Source organism: Lucilia sericata, unplaced genomic scaffold (assembly GCF_015586225.1).
Source record: "Lucilia sericata isolate MDLA Ls3-8-SP2 unplaced genomic scaffold, ASM1558622v1 Contig001942F_arrow, whole genome shotgun sequence".
Classification (NCBI taxonomy): Eukaryota; Metazoa; Arthropoda; class Insecta; order Diptera; family Calliphoridae; genus Lucilia; species Lucilia sericata.
The window spans coordinates 57,917-80,984 of NW_023995816.1; the positions used below are offsets into that span (position 1 = coordinate 57,917).

At 31.6% G+C, this 23,068-nt stretch overlaps 1 protein-coding gene across 1 annotated transcript; it reads right to left on the reverse strand.

The window, feature by feature from the left end:
• Positions 1-1,150: 1,150 nt before the first annotated feature.
• LOC119613054 lies at positions 1,151-4,661 on the reverse strand. Its single transcript, XM_037968994.1, has 3 exons — positions 4,318-4,661; positions 3,627-4,248; positions 1,151-1,491 (listed from the first exon to the last, which is right to left on the reverse strand). The coding sequence occupies exons 1-3, from the start codon at positions 4,553-4,555 to the stop codon at positions 1,194-1,196; spliced, it is 1,158 nt and encodes a 385-aa protein (XP_037824922.1). The 5' UTR covers positions 4,556-4,661; the 3' UTR covers positions 1,151-1,193.
• Positions 4,662-23,068: the final 18,407 nt, after the last annotated feature.

Here is a 23,068-nt window from a genome sequence, read left to right on the forward strand (position 1 = left end):
GTTTGTGGTAAGTACTTGCCTCCAATGAAATCACCGTGTTAAAATAATGACTTAAAATGCTATTGTGTAAGTAAATTTTAGCATTTTAACCACTTACATGGTAATGAAAGTTTTTACTGGGGATATATCTGCCCAATATTTTTGTTTGTTACAAACATCAGCCCAAACTCATAATACCCACCCCATTACAATAGTAAAGGAATGAATGAACATACATACATACATACATATGGGAAATATCAGTAGTATTGGAAGTAGTTGTAACAGAGGTGCTACAGGAATACAAGTGTACAAATATTACACTTCTACTTCATACAATCCTATCAACGACTATAAAGTCGGTAGAAAAAGAAGAAAGTCTTGTATACAGACTACTAGTTTACAGTGGGTGTGTTAAGAGGTTTTATCTTAAAAGCATTTTATATGGAACAATTTTACATAACGTATAAATATTAGTAGAAAATTAACATTATTAAAACGCACAATTTGAAAGGATGTGAAGCATTTGCAAGCGATCATTATATTATTTAAAAATACACGAAATGATTTGATTATTTGAAAACCCCTGATTTAATAATCACAATTTTCGTAATATTGTCTTTCTCTAAAAATGATATCTCATTTTTGTTAATCACTGTAAATTTCTATATTTTTTAGGATAATTTTTTTGGGGGGTTTATTTTTGCATTTGTGTCTTCTTTTCCTTTTTTGGCCGACCAACGACCAAATGATATTCCAAAAAAAAAAAAAAAAAAAAAAAACTAAAAAGAAATTTAAATAAACACCACAATATGGTGTCGCAAATGGACCAACTAGAAGTATTTTCAAAATGACCTTAGACAACATGAAAATTATTAATATTTTCTATAAAAACCAAAGAAAATAAAAGACGTTATAAAATATAAAAGGAAATACATTAGAATCGATTAAACTGTATGTTTATTAAAAAAAGTAATAAATGATGATTACTTAAATAATATTTTTAAATTTAAAATAAAATATATAAATTACTTAAAACATAAACAGCAAAAACTATCAGAAAGATTTTAGCTTAACTAACTGAGATTTAAAATTATAAGTAAATAAATTTCAAGATTTCTACCCCTTGACAACCAAATTCCAAATATATTAGCTTAATTTATAAAAAAAATATGTATGTATATAAACTTAGTTTTTTTTATTTAAAATGCTTTTTAATACATTGTCCTAACAGTGTAACGTATATGGAAACCAGTTTCAGTTGTATCGGTGAAATCATCACTGTTAAAGTATATCATAAATGGCGCCGAAGCCACTATGGAAGGATTCGTCTGTAACGAAGTGCCACAATAATATGTTGGTAAAATACTCAAACTATTGGCCACATATGATTGTGGTATCATTAGATAATCTTCCCGTCTATGTGGTGTTTGTATCGTGCCACGACAGTCACCATCATAACCTGGACTGCCTGTAATGGCATTAGACATGGAGAATTTTTGTGCCTGGTATCTGAAATGAGAGAGATCATAAAATGTAAGGTTTATGTTAAAAAAAAAAAAAATGGTGGAAAGTATAAAGAATTATTCAGAAACTGAACTATAGATCAAACTATAATCTGTACTATAGCGTAGACTATAGTGTGGACTATATACTGGTCTATAGACTAGGCAACAGTCAAGAATTATAGAACAGACTATACTATAGTCTGTACTATAGACTAGATTACAGTCTGGACTAAAGACTAGCATACAGCTGGAATATAGATTAGACTATAGACCAGATCATAGTCTGAACTATAGACTAGATTTTTGGCTGGACTATAAAGAGGCTATAGTCTAGACTATAGACTAGATTATAGTCTGGACTGTAGACTAGACATTAATCTGTACTATAATTATAATTACAGTCTGCACATTTGACTATAATAGTTTATAGTCTGAACTATAAAGTTGACTATAGTCTGGACTATAAAGTAGACTATTGTCTGGACTATAGAGTAGACTATAGTCTGGACTATAGAGTAGACTATAGTGTGGACTATAGAGCCGACTATAGTCAGGACTATAGAGCCGCGTTATAGTCAGGACTATAGAGCAGACTATAGTTTGTGCTATAGAGCAGACTATATTCTGGGCTAAAGAGTACACTATTGTCTGTACTATAGAGTGGACTATAGTCTGGACTATAGAGTAGACTATAGTCTGGACTATAGAGTAGACTATAGTCTGGACTATAGAGTAGACTATAGTCTGGACTATAGAGTAGACTATAGTCTGGACTATAGAGTAGACTATAGTCTGGACTATAGAGTAGACTAGTCTTGACTAAAGAGTATACCATAGTCTCGACTATAGAGTAGACTATAGTCTTGACTAAAGAGTATACCATAGTCTCGACTATAGAGTAAACAGTAGTCTAGACTATTGACTAGATTATACTAATTTTAGAGACTAATTATAGTCTGGACTATAGACTACACATTAATCCGGACTATAATTAAGACTACAGTCTGCACATTTGCTTAGAATAGTTTATAGTCCAGACTATAGACTAGACTGTAGTCTGAACTACAAAAGCACTAAAGTACTAGTCTATAGTCTGGACTATAGACTAGACTAGACTAGAGTCTGGAGTATAGACTAGACTAGAGTCTGGAGTATAGACTAGACTATAGTCTGGACTATAGACTAGACTATAGTCTGGACTATAGACTAGACTATAGTCTGGACTATAGACTAGACTATAGTCTGGACTATAGACTAGGACTATAGACTACTAGTCTGGACTATAGACTAGACTATAGTCTGGACTATAGACTAGACTATAGTCTGGACTATAGACTAGACTATAGTCTGGACTATAGACTAGACTATAGTCTGGACTATAGACTAGACTATAGTCTGGACTATAGACTAGACTATAGTCTGGACTATAGACTAGACTATAGTCTGGACTAGACTAGACTATAGTCTGGACTATAGACTAGACTATAGTCTGGACTATAGACTAGACTATAGTCTAGACTATAGACTAGACTATAGTCTGGACTATAGACTAGACTATAGTTTGAACTATTGACTATAGACTAGAATATAGTTTGGACTATAGACTAGAATATAGTTTGGACTATAGACTAGACTATAGTTTGGACTATAGACTAGACTATAGTTCGGACTATAGACTAGACTATAGTTTGGACTGTAGACTAGGCTATAGTCTGTACTACAGACTAGACTATAGTCTGGACTATAGAATATACTATAGACTAGACTATAGAATATACTATAGACTAGACTATAGTCTGTATTATAGACTAGACTATAGAATATACTATAGACTAGACTATAGTCTGTATTATAGACTAGACAATAGTCTGGACTATAGACTAGACTGTAGTCTGGACTATGGTCTAAACTATAGTCTGGACTATAGACTAGTCTATAATCTGGACTATGGACTAGACTATAAACTCCACTCTTGTCTATACTATAGTCTCGACTATAAAGTAGATTACAGTTGGGAAAAAAGATTGGACATTAGTCTAGACTATAGCCTGGACCATATATAAGATATTAGTTTCCACTACCTGCAAGACTATAACCTATTTTGGAACATCATATAGCTCAATAATTAATACTACTTACTCTATCATGTTAGCTCCTCCAGTTGGTTTAATACAAATCACATAATTTATACCGGGCAAATAATACGTTGAACCATCAGCCTTATAATTGAAACTCTTAATACTATCCGACAATTGGGTATAGTACTGATGACAACCGTGCGGTGCCAATAATTCCAAATCGGCATTACTGTGTGAAGTAAAAATAGTGCGAAGATTTTGTAAATTATTACCACTAACGAAAGGCATGAAAGATTGTGAACGTTTTTTAGGTTGAGCAGGGCATTCCAATTGCGTAACAACCAAACGCCATATTGAAGCTGACCAACGATTGGGCAGATTAAAGGTTAGGGTAATTTCCGGTACACCATTGGCCACATTAAAGGGTATATACAAATGTTGACCATTATTATCGCCACACAAAGTAAAATCACCTATGGATAAGTTATCACCACATTCTAAAACATTATTGGCAGCATCATAGTTTGGCGGTTGCATTTCAAATCTTTGGAATTCTATTAAAAGTTGACAGACATCGGGACTATAGGGTTGTATGGTATAGATACAAGGATTTGAATTTAAAACAGCAGGATTTTTAATAATGGTGCGTTTTAATCTCGAGGCCATATTGCATTGTAGATTGGCTGGGTAGAGAGAAAATTGAAAAGTTATATGTTGGGAGAGTATTTCAATAAAAAGGTTTCAAAACTTACTTTCACAACAAACACCAAATGAACTGCAATAACCTTTGGGTATACCACCCGAACTTAAACACTTAAAACGGGACATACAAGTACCGGTAGTGTCATCACTGGTTATACAACTATCCGTTAAAGGACTACGTCTAGCTTCTCGATGTGTAACAAATTCTGTGGTGGTATTCATATTTAATTCTAAGGCTAGACAAGAATTTATTACAGCCAAACTTAACAACGCCAGATAAAACCACATGTTTGATTTTTTATAAATTTTTTTCACAAAATTATTTATTTAAAGTTTTTTCGTTCAAAGTTTTCACTTGTAATTAACTATTTATTCTTTCTATTCTCTTTAACTGACTGTCATCTAGAAATTGTTATCTTTAGCTTTTATACCGAAAACAATATTTTTTAAAAAATCTAAAAAAGAAGCGATCTCTCTCTTACAAATGAAGTACTTTGGTATCATAACCCACTCCTCTTTTTAATTTATAAATTTTCAGCTATAACTACCAAATGGTTTTTTCGTGTATATATGAGAAAAAAAAAATATTCTAAAATTGAGTAAATATTTGTAGACATTTCTTTTTCAAAGCTCTAAGACGAGCTGAGATTGGTCAATGATGATGTTAGTGATTTTACCATTATTTACTTTGAATCATAATTTTATTTTGTCTAAATTTAAGTTTTTCGTAGACATTTTAAATGTGTAAATAAATATATTAAAATTCTTTTTAATACTTGTCTCTGCTTTTTCTTATATTTAAACAATTTTTTCTTATTTATTGTTCCAAATTGTTAGTAAATGTTTGAAATTAAAAACCGTTAGAGTTCAAATATTAGTTTAATATCCACACACACACCAATTCATAAAAAATATAAATAAATATGAAATTATATCAGTTTGTAGATACAAACATATTCATTGATATTAATATATAATTTTTGTTTTTAGATATTTATGTATGTGTGAAACATGTTGTCAATGTTCTTTTCACTTTTTTTTTTTGGGGGGGGAAATATTTATCTCGAAATTCTTGTTAATTTGTAGCAGCAAAAATTGATAACAAAGAAACAACAACAATTTGATATTGTATTCTATTTATAAAATTTATATTAATAATCATAATTTTTCAAAGAAAACAAAAACAAGTACTTTTTTTTAATATATGAACCGATCCTTATATTAGAGAAAAAGTATTAAAGATCGGATATCTCAATAGACTGGACTAGAGTAGAAAGACTAGGCTATAGCCAGAACTATTGACTAAATAATAGTCGGGTTTATATAGTCTATTTAAGGGAATAAATGACAGTGTTATACACTAGACTATACTCTTGACTTTATACTATCTATAGACTCAAATCGTGACCTTAAATCCAAGTTGGGACTATAAACTAATCTTATGTATCCAGACTACTATATAGACTCGACCATATTTTGCACTAAACATTAGACTGTAGTCTGTAGGATATACTAAACTGTTGTCTGGACTATAAACAAGACTATATAAAGGACTTCAGTCTGGACTATAGACTAGTCTGGACTATAGACTAGAAACTATTTTGTAATATAAAACAAAATATAGTCTAGATTATTGATTAGACCATGATCTGAACTATAGACTAGACTATAGACCAGGCCATAGTATGGCTTATAGACTAGACTATAAGCTGGACTATAGACTAGACTATAGTCTGAACTATAGACTATACTATAGTCTGGACTATTAACTAGACTATAATCTGAACTATAAACGACTAGACTATAATCTGGACTATACACTAGACTATAGTTTGGGCTATAGACTAGACTATAGTCTAGACTATAGACTAGACTATAGTCTGGACTATAGACTAGACTATAGTCTGGACTATAGACTAGACTATAGTCTGGACTATAAACGAGACTATAGTCTGGACTATAAACGAGACTATAGACTAGACTATAGTCTGGATTATAGACTAGACTATAGTCTGGACTATAGACTAGACTATAGTCTGGACTATAGACTAGACTATAGTCTGGACTATAGACTAGACTATAGTCTGGACTATAGACTAGACTATAGTCCGGACTATAGACTAGACTTTAGTCTGGGACTATAGACTAGACTATAGTCTGGACTATAGACCTAGACTATAGTCTGGACTATAGACTAGACTAGACTATAGTCTGGACTATAGACTAGACTAGACTAGACTATAGTCTGGACTGTAAACGAGACTATAGTCTGGACTATAAACGAGACTATAGACTAGACTATAGTCTGGATTATAGACTAGACTATAGTCTGGACTATAGACTAGACTATAGTCTGGACTATAGACTAGACTATAGTCCGGACTATAGACTAGACTTTAGTCTGGACTATAGACTAGACTATAGTCCGGACTATAGACTAGACTTTAGTCTGGACTATAGACTAGACTATAGTCTGGACTATAGACTAGACTATAGTCTGGACTATAGACTAGACTAGACTATAGTCTGGACTATAGACTAGTCTAGACTAGACTATAGTCTGGACTATAGACTAGACTATAGTCTGGACTATAGACTAGACTATAGTCTGGACTATAGACTAGACTATAGTCTGGACTATAGACTAGACTAGACTATAGTCTGGACTATAGACTAGACTAGACTATAGTCTGGACTATAGACGAGACTATAGTCTGGACTATAGACTAGACTAGACTATAGTCTGGACTATAGACTAGACTAGACTATAGTCTGGACTATAAATAATCTGGACAAAAGACTAGATTATAGTCTGGACTGTAGATAAGACTATAGTCTGGACTATAGACTAGACTATATTCTACAGTATACACTATAGTCTGGACTACAGACTAGACTATAGTCTGGATTATAGACTATAGACTAGTCTAGTACACTATAGTCTGGACTTTAGACAATAATATAGTCTGGACCATAAACTGGACTATAGTCTAGATTATAGTCTGGTCTATATGCTAGTCTATAATCTGGACTATAGACTATGCTATAGTCTGGACTATAGCCTACACTATAGTCTGCACCATGGACTACACTATAGTCTGGGCTATGGACTACACTATAGTCTGGACTGTAGACTACACTATAGTCTAGACAATAGACTAGACTATAGTCAGGATCATAGACTAGACTATACTCTGGATTATAGTCTGGGCTATAGGTTAAACTATAGTCTGCACTATAGATTAGACTCTAGTCTGGACTATAGACTAGACTCTAGTCTGGACTATGGACTAGACAATAATCTGGACTATAGACTAGATTATAGTCTGAACTATAGACTATACTATAGTCTGGACTATAAACTTGACTAAAGTCTGAACTATAGTTTAGACTATAGACTAGAATGTGGTCTGGACTATAGACTGCACTATTGTTTGGACTATACTCTGGACTATGGACTAGCCTATAGTCCTGACTAGAACTTAGTTTGTAATATAGACTACACCATAGTCCGGACTACTTACACGACTATATTCTCGATTATAGATTAGAGTATATTCTGGACCCTGAATAAAAAAAATACTAATTCCACACTTAAACTAAATTCTCTGCTATCATTACACATCCCTTTTAGTTCAAAATTGTAATATTAGCTTAATAAAATTATAATTTATTTAGCTTTCTTCTGGGTTTATTTAAATTTCATTATAGCTTTTTTTTTGTTTTTGATTTCCAACGAGTAACTATATAAAATCAATATTTACTTATGGTTTGTTAAATTAATTGTAAGAATCATATTTGATTTGAATGTGCATGCATGAGAGTGTTTGAGTTTGTTTGTCTATTTGTGTAGATGCGGTTGAATATTAAATCAAGCATTAAAGCATAAAAACATTTCTCTTTTAATCTGTAGTATTTGAACACGTCGTAAATATGCAGAGTCCCCAAAAAAGTTAAAAAATATAAATGTTGAATTGGTAAATATTGAAAGATAGAAGAAAACTAAATAAAAAACTAAATGCTTCACACTTTTAATGGGAAACCAGAAGGACAGACATATTTATACCATTATGAGAGTGGTGGGTATGTAGGAAAGAATGACTTAAACATATTCTGTCATAGAAACCTAATTTTTGACAAACTTTTTGGTAAATATTTATATTTACGATTTACGGTTTAATATTGTGAAAAAGATGACTTATTGCTGGCACAAAAGTCAAAATTATAGTCTAAGTCTCAACAGTGGACTAAACTATAGTATGAACTATACACTAGACCAGAATTATAGAAGAGAATATAGTCTGAATTATACAATAGAGCTGAAATTGGACTATAGACTAGAATATAGATTAGACTATAGACTAGATAACAGACTAAACTATAGGCTAGTCTATTGAGTAGGATATAGACTGAGCTATATGCTGGACAATATTATCAACGAGCTTGATAATAGTCTGGATTATAAATTAAACTATAGCCTTGATTTTTTCTCAAGATTCTAAGATTTAATAATAATCTTAATTCCAAAATAATTATCACTGACTCTCAGTTTCTTAATACACCCACACTTACCAGCAATCTCTCACTTCAACAGTTGAACTTCTAAAATTTAAGTTATTGCTTTTTATTTGGTTTCGGTTACTCGGCAGCAGCAACAACAGCAGCAAGAGTAACGGAAAGGGCAACCAGCACTGAAAGTGCTAAATAGTTTTAATTAACACTTCTAAATAGTTGACATATTTACTTTGATGTCTATTCAATTGAAAAGGGTGATAATCGTTTAATTCACATGCTTGATTTAATGTATTCATGGACTACAGTTTGTTTTTTTCTTCTCTCAAATGTTTATTGTTTTCCGTTATTTGTAAATGTATTTTTTTTTTCTATTTCAATTCCCTCTTTCTTTTTTTTTCTTTAGTTTGTAATAAGTTTATTTTTACTTTATTAGTCGTCTATGTAAACATGTCAATATTTAGAGTCTGTCAGTCGGTAAGTAAGTAAGTAAGTAAGTAAGTAGTATGCTGTTAGCTTTGACTGTAACCAAAAGAGCCATAAAATTGTTATGGTTTTAGGAGAATTCAAAACGCACAAGTTATGTTTAATGCATGATTTAGAAAAAGTTTCAATTTGTACTTAAGAAGTTAAAACTCAAGGAAAACATTTAATATTTATCATAAACTTTATGCTATTTTAGCACAATCAAAGGGAGTAGCCGGTGTTAAACAGTTGTGTTTAGTTTTCCATAGAATTCGTACGTCTGCATAAAGTGGTTAATATTATAATTTTTTACAAATTTATATTTCGGTTGCGGTTAAAGACACGAGTCTATATTGACTTTGGAAATAGAGTCGAAATTTTTCGAAGAAAACAAACTATAGACTAGACTATAGACTAGACTATAAACTAGACTATAGACTAGACTATAGACTAGACTATAGACTAGACTATAGACTAGACTATAGACTAGACTATAGACTAGACTATAGACTAGACTATAGGCTAGACTATAGACTAGACTATAGACTAGACTATAGACTAGACTATAGGCTAGACTATAGACTAGACTATAGACTAGACTATAGACTAGACTATAGACTAGACTATAGACTAGACTAGACTAGACTATAGACTAGACTATAGACTAGACTATAGACTAGACTATAACCTAGACTATAGACTAGCTATAGACTAGACTATAGACTAGACTATAGACTAGACTATAGACTAGACTATAGACTAGACTATAGACTAGACTATAGACTAGACTATAGACTAGACTATAGACTAGACTATAGACTAGATATAGACTAGACTATAGACTAGACTATAGACTAGACTATAGACTAGACTATAGACTGGACTATAGACTAGACTATAGACTAGACTATAGACTAGACTATAGACTAGACTATAGACTAGACTATAGACTAGACTATAGACTAGACTATAGACTAGACTATAGACTAGACATAGACTAGACTATAGACTAGACTATAGACTAGACTATAGACTAGACTATAGACTAGACTATAGACTAGACTATAGACTGGACTATAGACTGGACTATAGACTAGACTATAGACTGGACTATAGACTAGACTATAGACTAGACTATAGACTAGACTATAGACTAGACTATAGACTAGACTATAGACTAGACTATAGACTAGACTATAGACTAGACTATAGACTAGACTATAGACTAGACTATAGACTAGACTATAGACTAGACTATACTAGACTATAGACTAGACTATAGACTAGACTATAGCCTAGACTATAGACTAGACTATAGACTAGACTATAGACTAGACTATAGACTAGACTATAGACTAGACTATAGACTAGACTATAGACTAGACTATAGACTAGACTATAGACTAGACTATAGACTAGACTATAGACTAGACTATGACTAGACTATAGACTAGACTATAGACTAGACTATAGACTAGACTATAGACTAGACTATAGACTAGACTAGACTAGACTATAGACTAGACTATAGACTAGACTATAGACTAGACTATAGACTAGACTATAGACTATACTATAGACTAGACTATAGACTAGACTATAGACTAGACTATAGAAAAGACTATAGACTAGACTATAGACTAGACTATAGACTAGACTATAGACTAGACTATGACTAGACTATAGACTAGACTATAGACTAGACTATAGACTAGACTATAGACTAGACTATAGACTAGACTATAGACTAGACTATAGACTAGACTATAGACTAGACTATAGACTAGACTATAGACTAGACTAGACTAGACTAGACTATAGACTAGACTATAGACTAGACTATAGACTAGACTATAGACTAGACTATAGACTAGACTATAGACTAGACTATAGACTAGACTATAGACTAGACTATAGACTAGACTATAGACTAGACTAGACTATAGACTAGACTAGACTATAGACTAGACTATAGACTAGACTATAGCCTAGACTATAGACTAGACTATAGACTAGACTATAGACTAGACTATAGACTAGACTCTGGACTAGACAATAGACTAGACTATAGACTAGACTATAGACTAGACTAGACTATAGACTAGACTATAGACTAGACTATAGACTAGACTATAGACTAGACTATAGACTAGACTATAGACTAGACTATAGACTAGACTATAGACTAGACTATAGACTAGACTATAGACTAGACTATAGACTAGACTATAGACTAGATAGACTAGACTATAGACTAGACTATAGACTAGACTATAGACTAGACTATAGACTAGACTATAGACTAGACTATAGACTAGACTATAGACTAGACTATAGACTAGACTATAGACTAGACTATAGACTAGACTATAGACTAGACTATAGACTAGACTATAGACTAGACTATAGACTAGACTATAGACTAGACTATAGACTAGACTATAGACTAGACTATAGACTAGACTATAGACTAGACTATAGACTAGACTATAGACTAGACTATAGACTAGACTATAGACTAGACTATAGACTAGACTATAGACTAGACTATAGACTAATATAGACTAGACTATAGACTAGACTATAGACTAGACTATAGACTAGACTATAGACTAGACTATAGACTAGACTATAGACTAGACTATAGACTAGACTATAGACTAGACTATAGACTAGACTATAGACTAGACTATAGACTAGACTATAGACTAGACTATAGACTAGACTATAGACTAGACTATAGACTAGACTATAGACTAGACTATAGACTAGACTATAGACTAGACTATAGACTAGACTATAGACTAGACTATAGACTAGACTATAGACTAGACTATAGACTAGACTATAGACTAGACTATAGACTAGACTATAGACTACTAGACTAGACTATAGACTAGACTATAGACTAGACTATAGACTAGACTATAGACTAGACTATAGACTAGACTATAGACTAGACTATAGACTAGACTATAGACTAGACTATAGACTAGACTATAGACTAGACTATAGACTAGACTATAGACTAGACTATAGACTAGACTAGACTAGACTATAGACTAGACTATAGACTAGACTATAGACTAGACTATAGACTAGACTATAGACTAGACTATAGACTAGACTATAGACTAGACTATAGACTAGACTATAGACTAGACTATATGTATTTATATACTATACCTATAGTCTATACTTTAAAATAAATCATCTCTTAGTGTCGCACAGTGGTATAGGAAAAAAAAAAGAGGGAAATAATTCGGTAACTTCTAAACGGTTAATCCGATTTTAATGAAATTTGGTATGCACAAAGAGGAGGTGTTGTCGAGTTTAGGTTTTGAATTTGGACCTTATAGGCCAACCAGGGGCCCGGCGGGGGGTCCTCAAATTAGGACACCTCGCTATGTTAAATTTTTAAAACGATCCTATTTCTTCATTTGAGTTCCGATTTAAAAAAAATTTCGTATATAGAATCTCCTCATCGAGCACTATAAAAAATGTCGTCGTAGCAGTAAATTATCTCTTATAGTTTAGGAGATATTCGCATTTGAATATTAAAATTTTAAAATTTTACCGTCCTTACTTTAGTTTTTTTGATAATAGCAGGTCCAAATATTTCCGATTTTCGCCATTTTTTTTTATTTGCTTAACAACAAGTTTATATACCAAGCAGTGAAAGAATTATGTAAAAATCATGACTGAGTCCAAAGTTATAGGCATTTAAATTTAAAAAATTAAAAAAAGGCGATTTTTTGTCATTTTTTTGGGAAAAAAGTATCTTTTTCTTTTTAAGTTATCTAAAAAGTTTCTAAGAAGATGTATATAGAATTTATACTTTTTGGAAAGCTGACTTTACATAAAATACGATAATGAAACAAAACCTAAAAATTTTTGATACCGAGGGGACCAGGTCCATCCAAAAAAACCCTATTTTTTATGGAAAATTAAATTTTGAGCAAAAATTCTCAAATCGCATAGTCGATATCAAATTATAGTGACCTGTTTTATATGACCCAATAAGTTCTTAATCATTTTGTAACGGGTTTCGATAACCCCGCCCCTGGTATGGATATAATAGGCAAAAAACAAAAAATCCCATTTTTGGGATTTTTTAAAACTTTTTTGGGAATTCCGGGATTTCTAATAAGAAAATTCGAAATTTTGATTTAATTTTGGATTTTAAGTAAAAAAATCTACCTAACTGTAAAATTTCATCAAAAAATATTCATAAATAAAATTTTTATTGCAATTTGAAAAATTTGTATCTTCGCAAAAACTGAATAAAAAACATTTTTTAATTTTTTTTAAAAAAAGTATTCCGCGAATTTTTTAATTTTCAAAAATTATATACAGTTTTGAAAAATAGACAAAATTACCTTTCCATTGATATATAACATGCCTACCTAATGTTTTTTAAGTGACAAATTAATTAGGGAAAACTCAACATCTTTTAGAAAATTTGCCTAGCACTATTATTTTCATCCATAATGTAACTTAAATTTGTTACTTATGGATGAAAATAATAGTGCTAGGCAAATTTTCTAAAAGATGTTGAGTTTTCCCTAATTAATTTGTCACTTAAAAAACATTAGGTAGGCATGTTATATATCAATGGAAAGGTAATTTTGTCTATTTTTCAAAACTGTATATAATTTTTGAAAATTAAAAAATTCGCGGAATACTTTTTTAAAAAAATTAAAAAATGTTTTTTATTCAGTTTTTGCGAAGATACAAATTTTTCAAATTGCAATAAAAATTTTATTTATGAATATTTTTTGATGAAATTTTACAGTTAGGTAGATTTTTTTACTCAAAATCCAAAATTAAATAAAAATTTCGAATTTTCTTATTAGAAATCCCGGAATTCCCAAAAAAGTTTTAAAAAATCCCAAAAATGGGATTTTTTGGTTTTTTGCCTATTATATCCATACCAGGGGCGGGGTTATCGAAACCCGTTACAAAATGATTAAGAACTTATTGGGTCATATAAAACAGGTCACTATAATTTGATATCGACTATGCGATTTGAGAATTTTTGCTCAAAATTTAATTTTCCATAAAAAATAGGGTTTTTTTGGATGGACCTGGTCCCCTCGGTATCAAAAATTTTTAGGTTTTGTTTCATTTATCGTATTTTATGTAAAGTCAGCTTTCCAAAAAGTATAAATTCTATATACATCTTCTTAGAAACTTTTTAGATAACTTAAAAAGAAAAAGATACTTTTTTCCCAAAAAAATGACAAAAAATCGCCTTTTTTTAATTTTTTAAATTTAAATGCCTATAACTTTGGACTCAGTCATGATTTTTACATAATTCTTTCACTGCTTGGTATATAAACTTGTTGTTAAGCAAATAAAAAAAAATGGCGAAAATCGGAAATATTTGGACCTGCTATTATCAAAAAAACTAAAGTAAGGACGGTAAAAATTTTAAAATTTTAATATTCAAATGCGAATATCTCCTAAACTATAAGAGATAATTTACTGCTACGACGACATTTTTTATAGTGCTCGATGAGGAGATTCTATATACGAAATTTTTTTAAATCGGAACTCAAATGAAGAAATAGGATCGTTTTAAAAATTTAACATAGCCGAGGTGTCCTAATTTGAGGACCCCCCGCCGGGCCCCTGGTTGGCCTATAAGGTCCAAATTCAAAACCTAAACTCGACAACACCTCCTCTTTGTGCATACCAAATTTCATTAAAATCGGATTAACCGTTTAGAAGTTACCGAATTATTTCCCTCTTTTTTTTTCCTATACCACTGTGCGACACTAAGAGATGATTTATTTTAAAGTATAGACTATAGGTATAGTATATAAATATACATATAGTCTAGTCTATAGTCTAGTCTATAGTCTAGTCTATAGTCTAGTCTATAGTCTAGTCTATAGTCTAGTCATAGTCTAGTCTATAGTCTAGTCTATAGTCTAGTCTATAGTCTAGTCTATAGTCTAGTCTATAGTCGTCTATAGTTAGTCTATAGTCTAGTCTATAGTCTAGTCTATAGTCTAGTCTATAGTCTAGTCTATAGTCTAGTCTATAGTCTAGTCTATAGTCTAGTCTATAGTCTAGTCTATAGTCTAGTCTATAGTCTAGTCTATAGTCTAGTCTATAGTCTAGTCTATAGTCTAGTCTATAGTCTAGTCTATAGTCTAGTCTATAGTCTAGTCTATAGTCTAGTCTATAGTCTAGTCTATAGTCTAGTCTATAGTCTAGTCTATAGTAGTCTATAGTCTAGTCTATAGTCTAGTCTATAGTCTAGTCTATAGTCTAGTCTATAGTCTAGTCTATAGTCTAGTCTATAGTCTAGTCTATAGTCTAGTCTATAGAGTCTATAGTCTAGTCTATAGTCTAGTCTTAGTCTTATAGTCTAGTCTATAGTCTAGTCTATAGTCTAGTCTATAGTCTAGTCTATAGTCTAGTCTATAGTCTAGTCTATAGTCTAGTCTATAGTCTAGTCTATAGTTTCTATAGTCTAGTCTATAGTCTAGTCTATAGTCTAGTCTATAGTCTAGAGTCTAGTCTATAGTCTAGTCAGTCTAGTCTATAGTCTAGTCTATAGTCTAGTCTATAGTCTAGTCTATAGTCTAGTCTATAGTCTAGTCTATAGCTAGTCTATAGTCTAGTCTATAGTCTAGTCTATAGTCTAGTCTATAGTCTAGTCTATAGTCTAGTCTCTAGTCTAGTCTATAGTCTAGTCTATAGTCTAGTCTATAGTCTAGTCTATAGTCTAGTCTATAGTTAGTATAGTCTAGTCTAGTCTAGTCTAGTTAGTCTATAGTCTAGTCTATAGTCTAGTCTATAGTCTAGTCTATAGTCTAGTCTATAGTCTAGTCTATAGTCTAGTCTATAGTCTAGTCTATAGTCTAGTCTATAGTCTAGTCTATAGTCTAGTCTAGTCTATAGTCTAGTCTATAGTCTAGTCTATTGTCTAGTCCAGAGTCTAGTCTATAGTCTAGTCTATAGTCTAGTCTATAGTCTAGTCTATAGTCTAGGCTATAGTCTAGTCTATAGTCTAGTCTATAGTCTAGTCTAGTCTATAGTCTAGTCTAGTCTATAGTCTAGTCTATAGTCTAGTCTATAGTCTAGTCTATAGTCTAGTCTATAGTCTAGTCTATAGTCTAGTCTATAGTCTAGTCTATAGTCTAGTCTATAGTCTAGTCTATAGTCTAGTCTAGTCTAGTCTAGTCTATAGTCTAGTCTATAGTCTAGTCTATAGTCTAGTCTATAGTCTAGTCTATAGTCTAGTCTATAGTCTAGTCTATAGTCTAGTCTATAGTCTAGTCTATAGTCTAGTCTATAGTCTAGTCTATAGTCTAGTCTATAGTCTAGTCTATAGTCTAGTCTATAGTCTAGTCTATAGTCTTTTCTATAGTTAGTCTATAGTCTAGTCTATAGTCTAGTCTATAGTATAGTCTATAGTCTAGTCTATAGTCTAGTCTATAGTCTAGTCTATAGTCTAGTCTATAGTCTAGTCTATAGTCTAGTCTATAGTCTAGTCTATAGTCTAGTCTATAGTCTAGTCTATAGTCTAGTCTATAGTCTAGTCTATAGTCTAGTCTATAGTCTAGTCTATAGTCTAGTCTATAGTCTAGTCTATAGTCTAGTCTATAGTCTAGTCTATAGTCTAGTCTATAGTCTAGTCTATAGTCTAGTCTATAGTCTAGTCTATAGTCTAGTCTATAGTCTAGGCTATAGTCTAGTCTATAGTCTAGTCTATAGTCTAGTATATAGTCTAGTCTATAGTCTAGTCTATAGTCTAGTCTATAGTCTAGTCTATAGTCTAGTCTATAGTCTAGTCTATAGTCTAGTCTATAGTCTAGTCTATAGTCTAGTCTATAGTCTAGTCTATAGTAGTCTATAGTCTAGTCTATAGTCAGTCTATAGTCTAGTCTATAGTCCAGTCTATAGTCCAGTCTATAGCTAGTCTATAGTCTAGTCTATAGTCTAGTCTATAGTCTAGTCTATAGTCTAGTCTATAGTCTAGTCTATAGTCTAGTCTATAGTCTAGTCTATAGTCTAGTCTATAGTCTAGTCTATAGTCTAGTCTATAGTCTAGTCTATAGTCTAGTCTATAGTCTAGTCATAGTCTAGTCATAGTCCAGTCTATAGTCTAGTTATAGTCTAGTCTATAGTCTAGTCTATAGTCTAGTCTATAGTCTAGTCTATAGTCTAGTCTATAGTCTAGTCTATAGTCTAGTCTATAGTAGTCTATAGTCTAGTCTATAGTCTAGTCTAGTCTAGTCTATAGTCTAGTCTATAGTCTAGTCTATAGTCTAGTCTATAGTCTAGGTTATAGTCGTCTATAGTCTAGTTATAGTCTAGTCTATAGTCTAGTCTATAGTCTAGTCTATAGTCTAGTCTATAGTCTAGTCTATAGTCTAGTCTATAGTCTAGTCTATAGTCTAGCCTATAGTCTAGTCTATAGTCTAGTCTATAGTCTAGTCTATAGTCTAGCCTATAGTCTAGTCTATAGTCTAGTCTATAGTCTAGTCTATAGTCTAGTCTATAGTCTAGTCTATAGTCTAGTCTATAGTCTAGTCTATAGTCTAGTTTATAGTCTAGTCTATAGTCTAGTCTATAGTTTGTTTTCTTCGAAAAATTTCGACTCTATTTCCAAAGTCAATATAGACTCGTGTCTTTAACCGCAACCGAAATATAAATTTGTAAAAAATTATAATATTAACCACTTTATGCAGACGTACGAATTCTATGGAAAACTAAACACAACTGTTTAACACGGCTACTCCCTTTGATTGTGCTAAAATAGCATAAAGTTTATGATAAATATTAAAATGTTTTCCTTGAGTTTTAACTTCTTAAGTACAAATTGAAACTTTTTCTAAATCATGCATTAAACATAACTTGTGCGTTTTGAATTCTCCTAAAACCATAACAATTTTATGGCTTTTGGTTACAGTCAAAGCTAACAGCATACTACTTACTTACTTACTTACTTACCGACTGACAGACTCTAAATATTGACATGTTACATAGACGACTAATAAAGTAAAAATAAACTTATTACAAACTAAAGAAAAAAAAAGAAAGAGGGAATTGAAATAGAAAAAAAAATACATTTACAAATAACGGAAAACAAAAACATTTGAGAGAAGAAAAAAACAAACTGTAGTCCATGAATACATTAAATCAAGCATGTGAAATTAAACGATTATCACCCTTTTCAAATTGAATAGACATCAAAGTAAATATGTCAACTATTTAGAAGTGTTAATTAAAACTATTTAGCACTTTCAGTTGCTGGTTGCCCTTTCCGTTACTCTTGCTGCTGTTGTTGCTGCTGCCGAGTAACCGAAACCAAATAAAAAGCAATAACTTAAATTTTAGAAGTTCAATGTTGAAGTGAGAGATTGCTGGTAAGTGTGGGTGTATTAAGAAACTGAGAGTCAGTGATAATTATTTTGGAATTAAGATTATTATTAAATCTTAGAATCTTGAGAAAAAATCAAGGCTATAGTTTAATTTATAATCCAGACTATATCAAGCTCGTTGATAAATTGTCCAGCATATAGCTCAGTCTATATCCTACTCAATAGACTAGCCTATAGTTTAGTCTGTTATCTAGTCTATAGTCTAATCTATATTCTAGTCTATAGTCCAATTTCAGCTCTATTGTATAATTCAGACTATTCTCTTCTATAATTCTGGTCTAGTGTATAGTTCATACTATAGTTTAGTCCACTGTTGAGACTTAGACTATAATTTTGACTTTTGTGCCAGCAATAAGTCATCTTTTTCACAATATTAAACCGTAAATCGTAAATATAAATATTTACCAAAAAGTTTGTCAAAAATTAGGTTCTATGACAGAATATGTTTAAGTCATTCTTTCCTACATACCCACCACTCTCATAATGGTATAAATATGTCTGTCCTTCTGGTTTCCCATTAAAAGTGTTGAAGCATTTAGTTTTTTATTTAGTTTTCTTCTATCTTTCAATATTTACCAATTCAACATTTATTTTTTTAACTTTTTGGGGACTCTGCTATTTACGACGTGTTCAAATACTACAGATTAAAAGAGAAATGTTTTTATGCTTTAATGCTTGATTTAATATTCAACCGCATCTACACAAATAGACAAACAAACTCAAACACTCTCATGCATGCACATTCAAAATCAAATATGATTTTACAATTAATTTAACAAACCATAAGTAATATTGATTTTATATAGTTACTCGTTGGAAATCAAAAACAAAAAAAAAGCTATAATGAAATTTAAAAACCCAGAAGAAAGCTAAATAAATTATAATTTTATTAAGCTAATATTACAATTTTGAACTAAAAGGGATGTGTAATGATAGCAGAGAATTTAGTTTAAGTGTGGAATTAGTATTTTTTATTCAGGGTCCAGAATATACTCTAATCTATAATCGAGAATATAGTCGTGTAAGTAGTCCGGACTATGGTGTAGTCTATATTACAAACTAAGTTCTAGTCAGGACTATAGGCTAGTCCATAGTCCAGAGTATAGTCCAACAATAGTGCAGTCTATAGTCCAGACCACATTCTAGTCTATAGTCTAAACTATAGTTCAGACTTTAGTCAAGTTTATAGTCCAGACTAGTATAGTCTATAGTTCAGACTATAATCTAGTCTATAGTCCAGATTATTGTCTAGTCCATAGTCCAGACTAGAGTCTAGTCTATAGTCCAGACTAGAGTCTAATCTATAGTGACAGACTATAGTTTAACTATAGCCCAGACTATAATCCAGAGTATAGTCTAGTCTATGATCCTGACTATAGTCTAGTCTATTGTCTAGACTATAGTGTAGTCTACAGTCCAGACTATAGTGTAGTCCATAGCCCAGACTATAGTGTAGTCCATGGTGCAGACTATAGTGTAGGCTATAGTCCAGACTATAGCATAGTCTATAGTCCAGATTATAGACTAGCATATAGACCAGACTATAATCTAGACTATAGTCCAGTTTATGGTCCAGACTATATTGTCTAAAGTCCAGACTATAGTGTACTAGACTAGTCTATAGTCTATAATCCAGACTATAGTCTAGTCTGTAGTCCAGACTATAGTGTATACTGTAGAATATAGTAGTCTATAGTCCAGACTATAGTCTTATCTACAGTCCAGACTATAATCTAGTCTTTTGTCCAGATTATTTATAGTCCAGACTATAGTCTAGTCTAGTCTATAGTCCAGACTATAGTCTAGTCTAGTCTATAGTCCAGACTATAGTCTCGTCTATAGTCCAGACTATAGTCTAGTCTAGTCTATAGTCCAGACTATAGTCTAGTCTAGTCTATAGTCCAGACTATAGTCTAGTCTATAGTCCAGACTATAGTCTAGTCTATAGTCCAGACTATAGTCTAGTCTATAGTCCAGACTATAGTCTAGTCTAGACTAGTCTATAGTCCAGACTATAGTCTAGTCTAGTCTATAGTCCAGACTATAGTCTAGTCTATAGTCCAGACTATAGTCTAGTCTATAGTCCAGACTAAAGTCTAGTCTATAGTCCGGACTATAGTCTAGTCTATAGTCCAGACTAAAGTCTAGTCTATAGTCCGGACTATAGTCTAGTCTATAGTCCAGACTATAGTCTAGTCTATAGTCCAGACTATAGTCTAGTCTATAATCCAGACTATAGTCTAGTCTATAGTCTCGTTTATAGTCCAGACTATAGTCTCGTTTACAGTCCAGACTATAGTCTAGTCTAGTCTAGTCTATAGTCCAGACTATAGTCTAGTCTAGTCTATAGTCCAGACTATAGTCTAGTCTATAGTCCAGACTAGTCTAGTCTATAGTCCAGAAAGTCTAGTCTATAGTCCGGACTATAGTCTAGTCTATAGTCCAGACTATAGTCTAGTCTATAGTCCAGACTATAGTCTAGTCTATAGTCCAGACTATAGTCTAGTCTATAGTCCAGACTATAGTCTAGTCTATAATCCAGACTATAGTCTAGTCTATAGTCTCGTTTATAGTCCAGACTATAGTCTCGTTTATAGTCCAGACTATAGTCTAGTCTATAGTCCAGACTATAGTCTAGTCTATAGTCCAGACTATAGTCTAGTCTATAGTCTAGACTATAGTCTAGTCTATAGCCCAAACTATAGTCTAGTGTATAGTCCAGATTATAGTCTAGTCGTTTATAGTTCAGATTATAGTCTAGTTAATAGTCCAGACTATAGTATAGTCTATAGTTCAGACTATAGTCTAGTCTATAGTCCAGCTTATAGTCTAGTCTATAAGCCATACTATGGCCTGGTCTATAGTCTAGTCTATAGTTCAGATCATGGTCTAATCAATAATCTAGACTATATTTTGTTTATATACAAAATAGTTTCTAGTCTATAGTCCAGACTAGTCTATAGTCCAGACTGAAGTCCTTTATAGTCTTGTTTATAGTCCAGACAAACAGTTTTAGTATATCCTACAGACTACAGTCTAATGTTTAGTGCAAAATATGGTCGAGTATATATAGTAGTCTGGATACATAAGATTAGTTATAGTCCCAACTTGGATTTAAGGTCACGATTTGAGTCTATAGATAGTATAAAGTCAAGAGTATAGTCTAGTGTATAACACTGTCATTTATTCCCTTAAATAGACTATATAAACCCGACTATATTTAGTCATAGTTCTGGCTATAGCCTAGTCTTTCTACTCTAGTCCAGTCTATTGAGATATCCGATCTTTAATACTTTTTCTCTAATATAAGGATCGGTTCATATATTAAAAAAAAGTACTTGTTTTTTTTTCTTTGAAAAATTATGATTATTAATATAAATTTTATAAATAGAATACAATATCAAATGTTGTTGTTTCTTTGTTATCAATTTTTGCTGCTACAAATTAACAAGAATTTCGAGATAAATATTTCCCCCCCCAAAAAAAAAAAGTGAAAAGAACATTGACAACATGTTTCACACATACATAAATATCTAAAAACAAAAATATATATTAATATCAATGAATATGTTGTATCTACAAACTGATATAATTTCATATTTATTTATATTTTTTATGAATTGGTGTGTGTGTGGATATTAAAACTAATATTTGAACTCTAACGGTTTTAATTCAAACATTTACTAACAATTTGGAACAATAAATAAGAAAAAATTTTAAATATAAGAAAAAGCAGAGACAAGTATTAAAAAGAATTTTAATATATTTATTACACATTTAAAATGTCTACGAAAAACTTAAATTTAGACAAAATAAATTATGATTCAAAGTAAATAATGGTAAAATCACTAACATCATCATTGACCATCTCAGCTCGTCTTAGAGCTTTGAAAAAGAAATGTCTACAAATATTACTCAATTTTAGAATATTTTTTTTTTCTCATATATACACGAAAAAACCATTGGTAGTTATAGCTGAAAATTTATAAATTAAAAGAGGAGGGGTTATGATACCAAAGTACTTCATTGTAAGAGAGAGATCGCTTCTTTTTTAGATTTTTTAAAAAAATATTGTTTCGGTATAAAAGCTAAAGATAACAATTTCTAGATGACAGTCAGTTAAAGAGAATAGAAAGAATAAATAGTTAATTACAAGTGAAAAACTTTGAACGAAAAAACTTTAAATAAATATTTTGTGAAAAAAATTTATAAAAAATCAACATGTGGTTTTATCTGGCGTTGTTTAAGTTTGGCTGTAATAAATCTGTCTAGCCTTAGAATTAAATATGAATACCACCACAGAATTTGTTACACATCGAGAAGCTAGACGTAGTCCTTTAACGGATAGTTGTATAACCAGTGTGCACTACCGGTACTTGTATGTCCCGTTTTAAGTGTTTAAGTTCGGGTGGTATACCCAAAG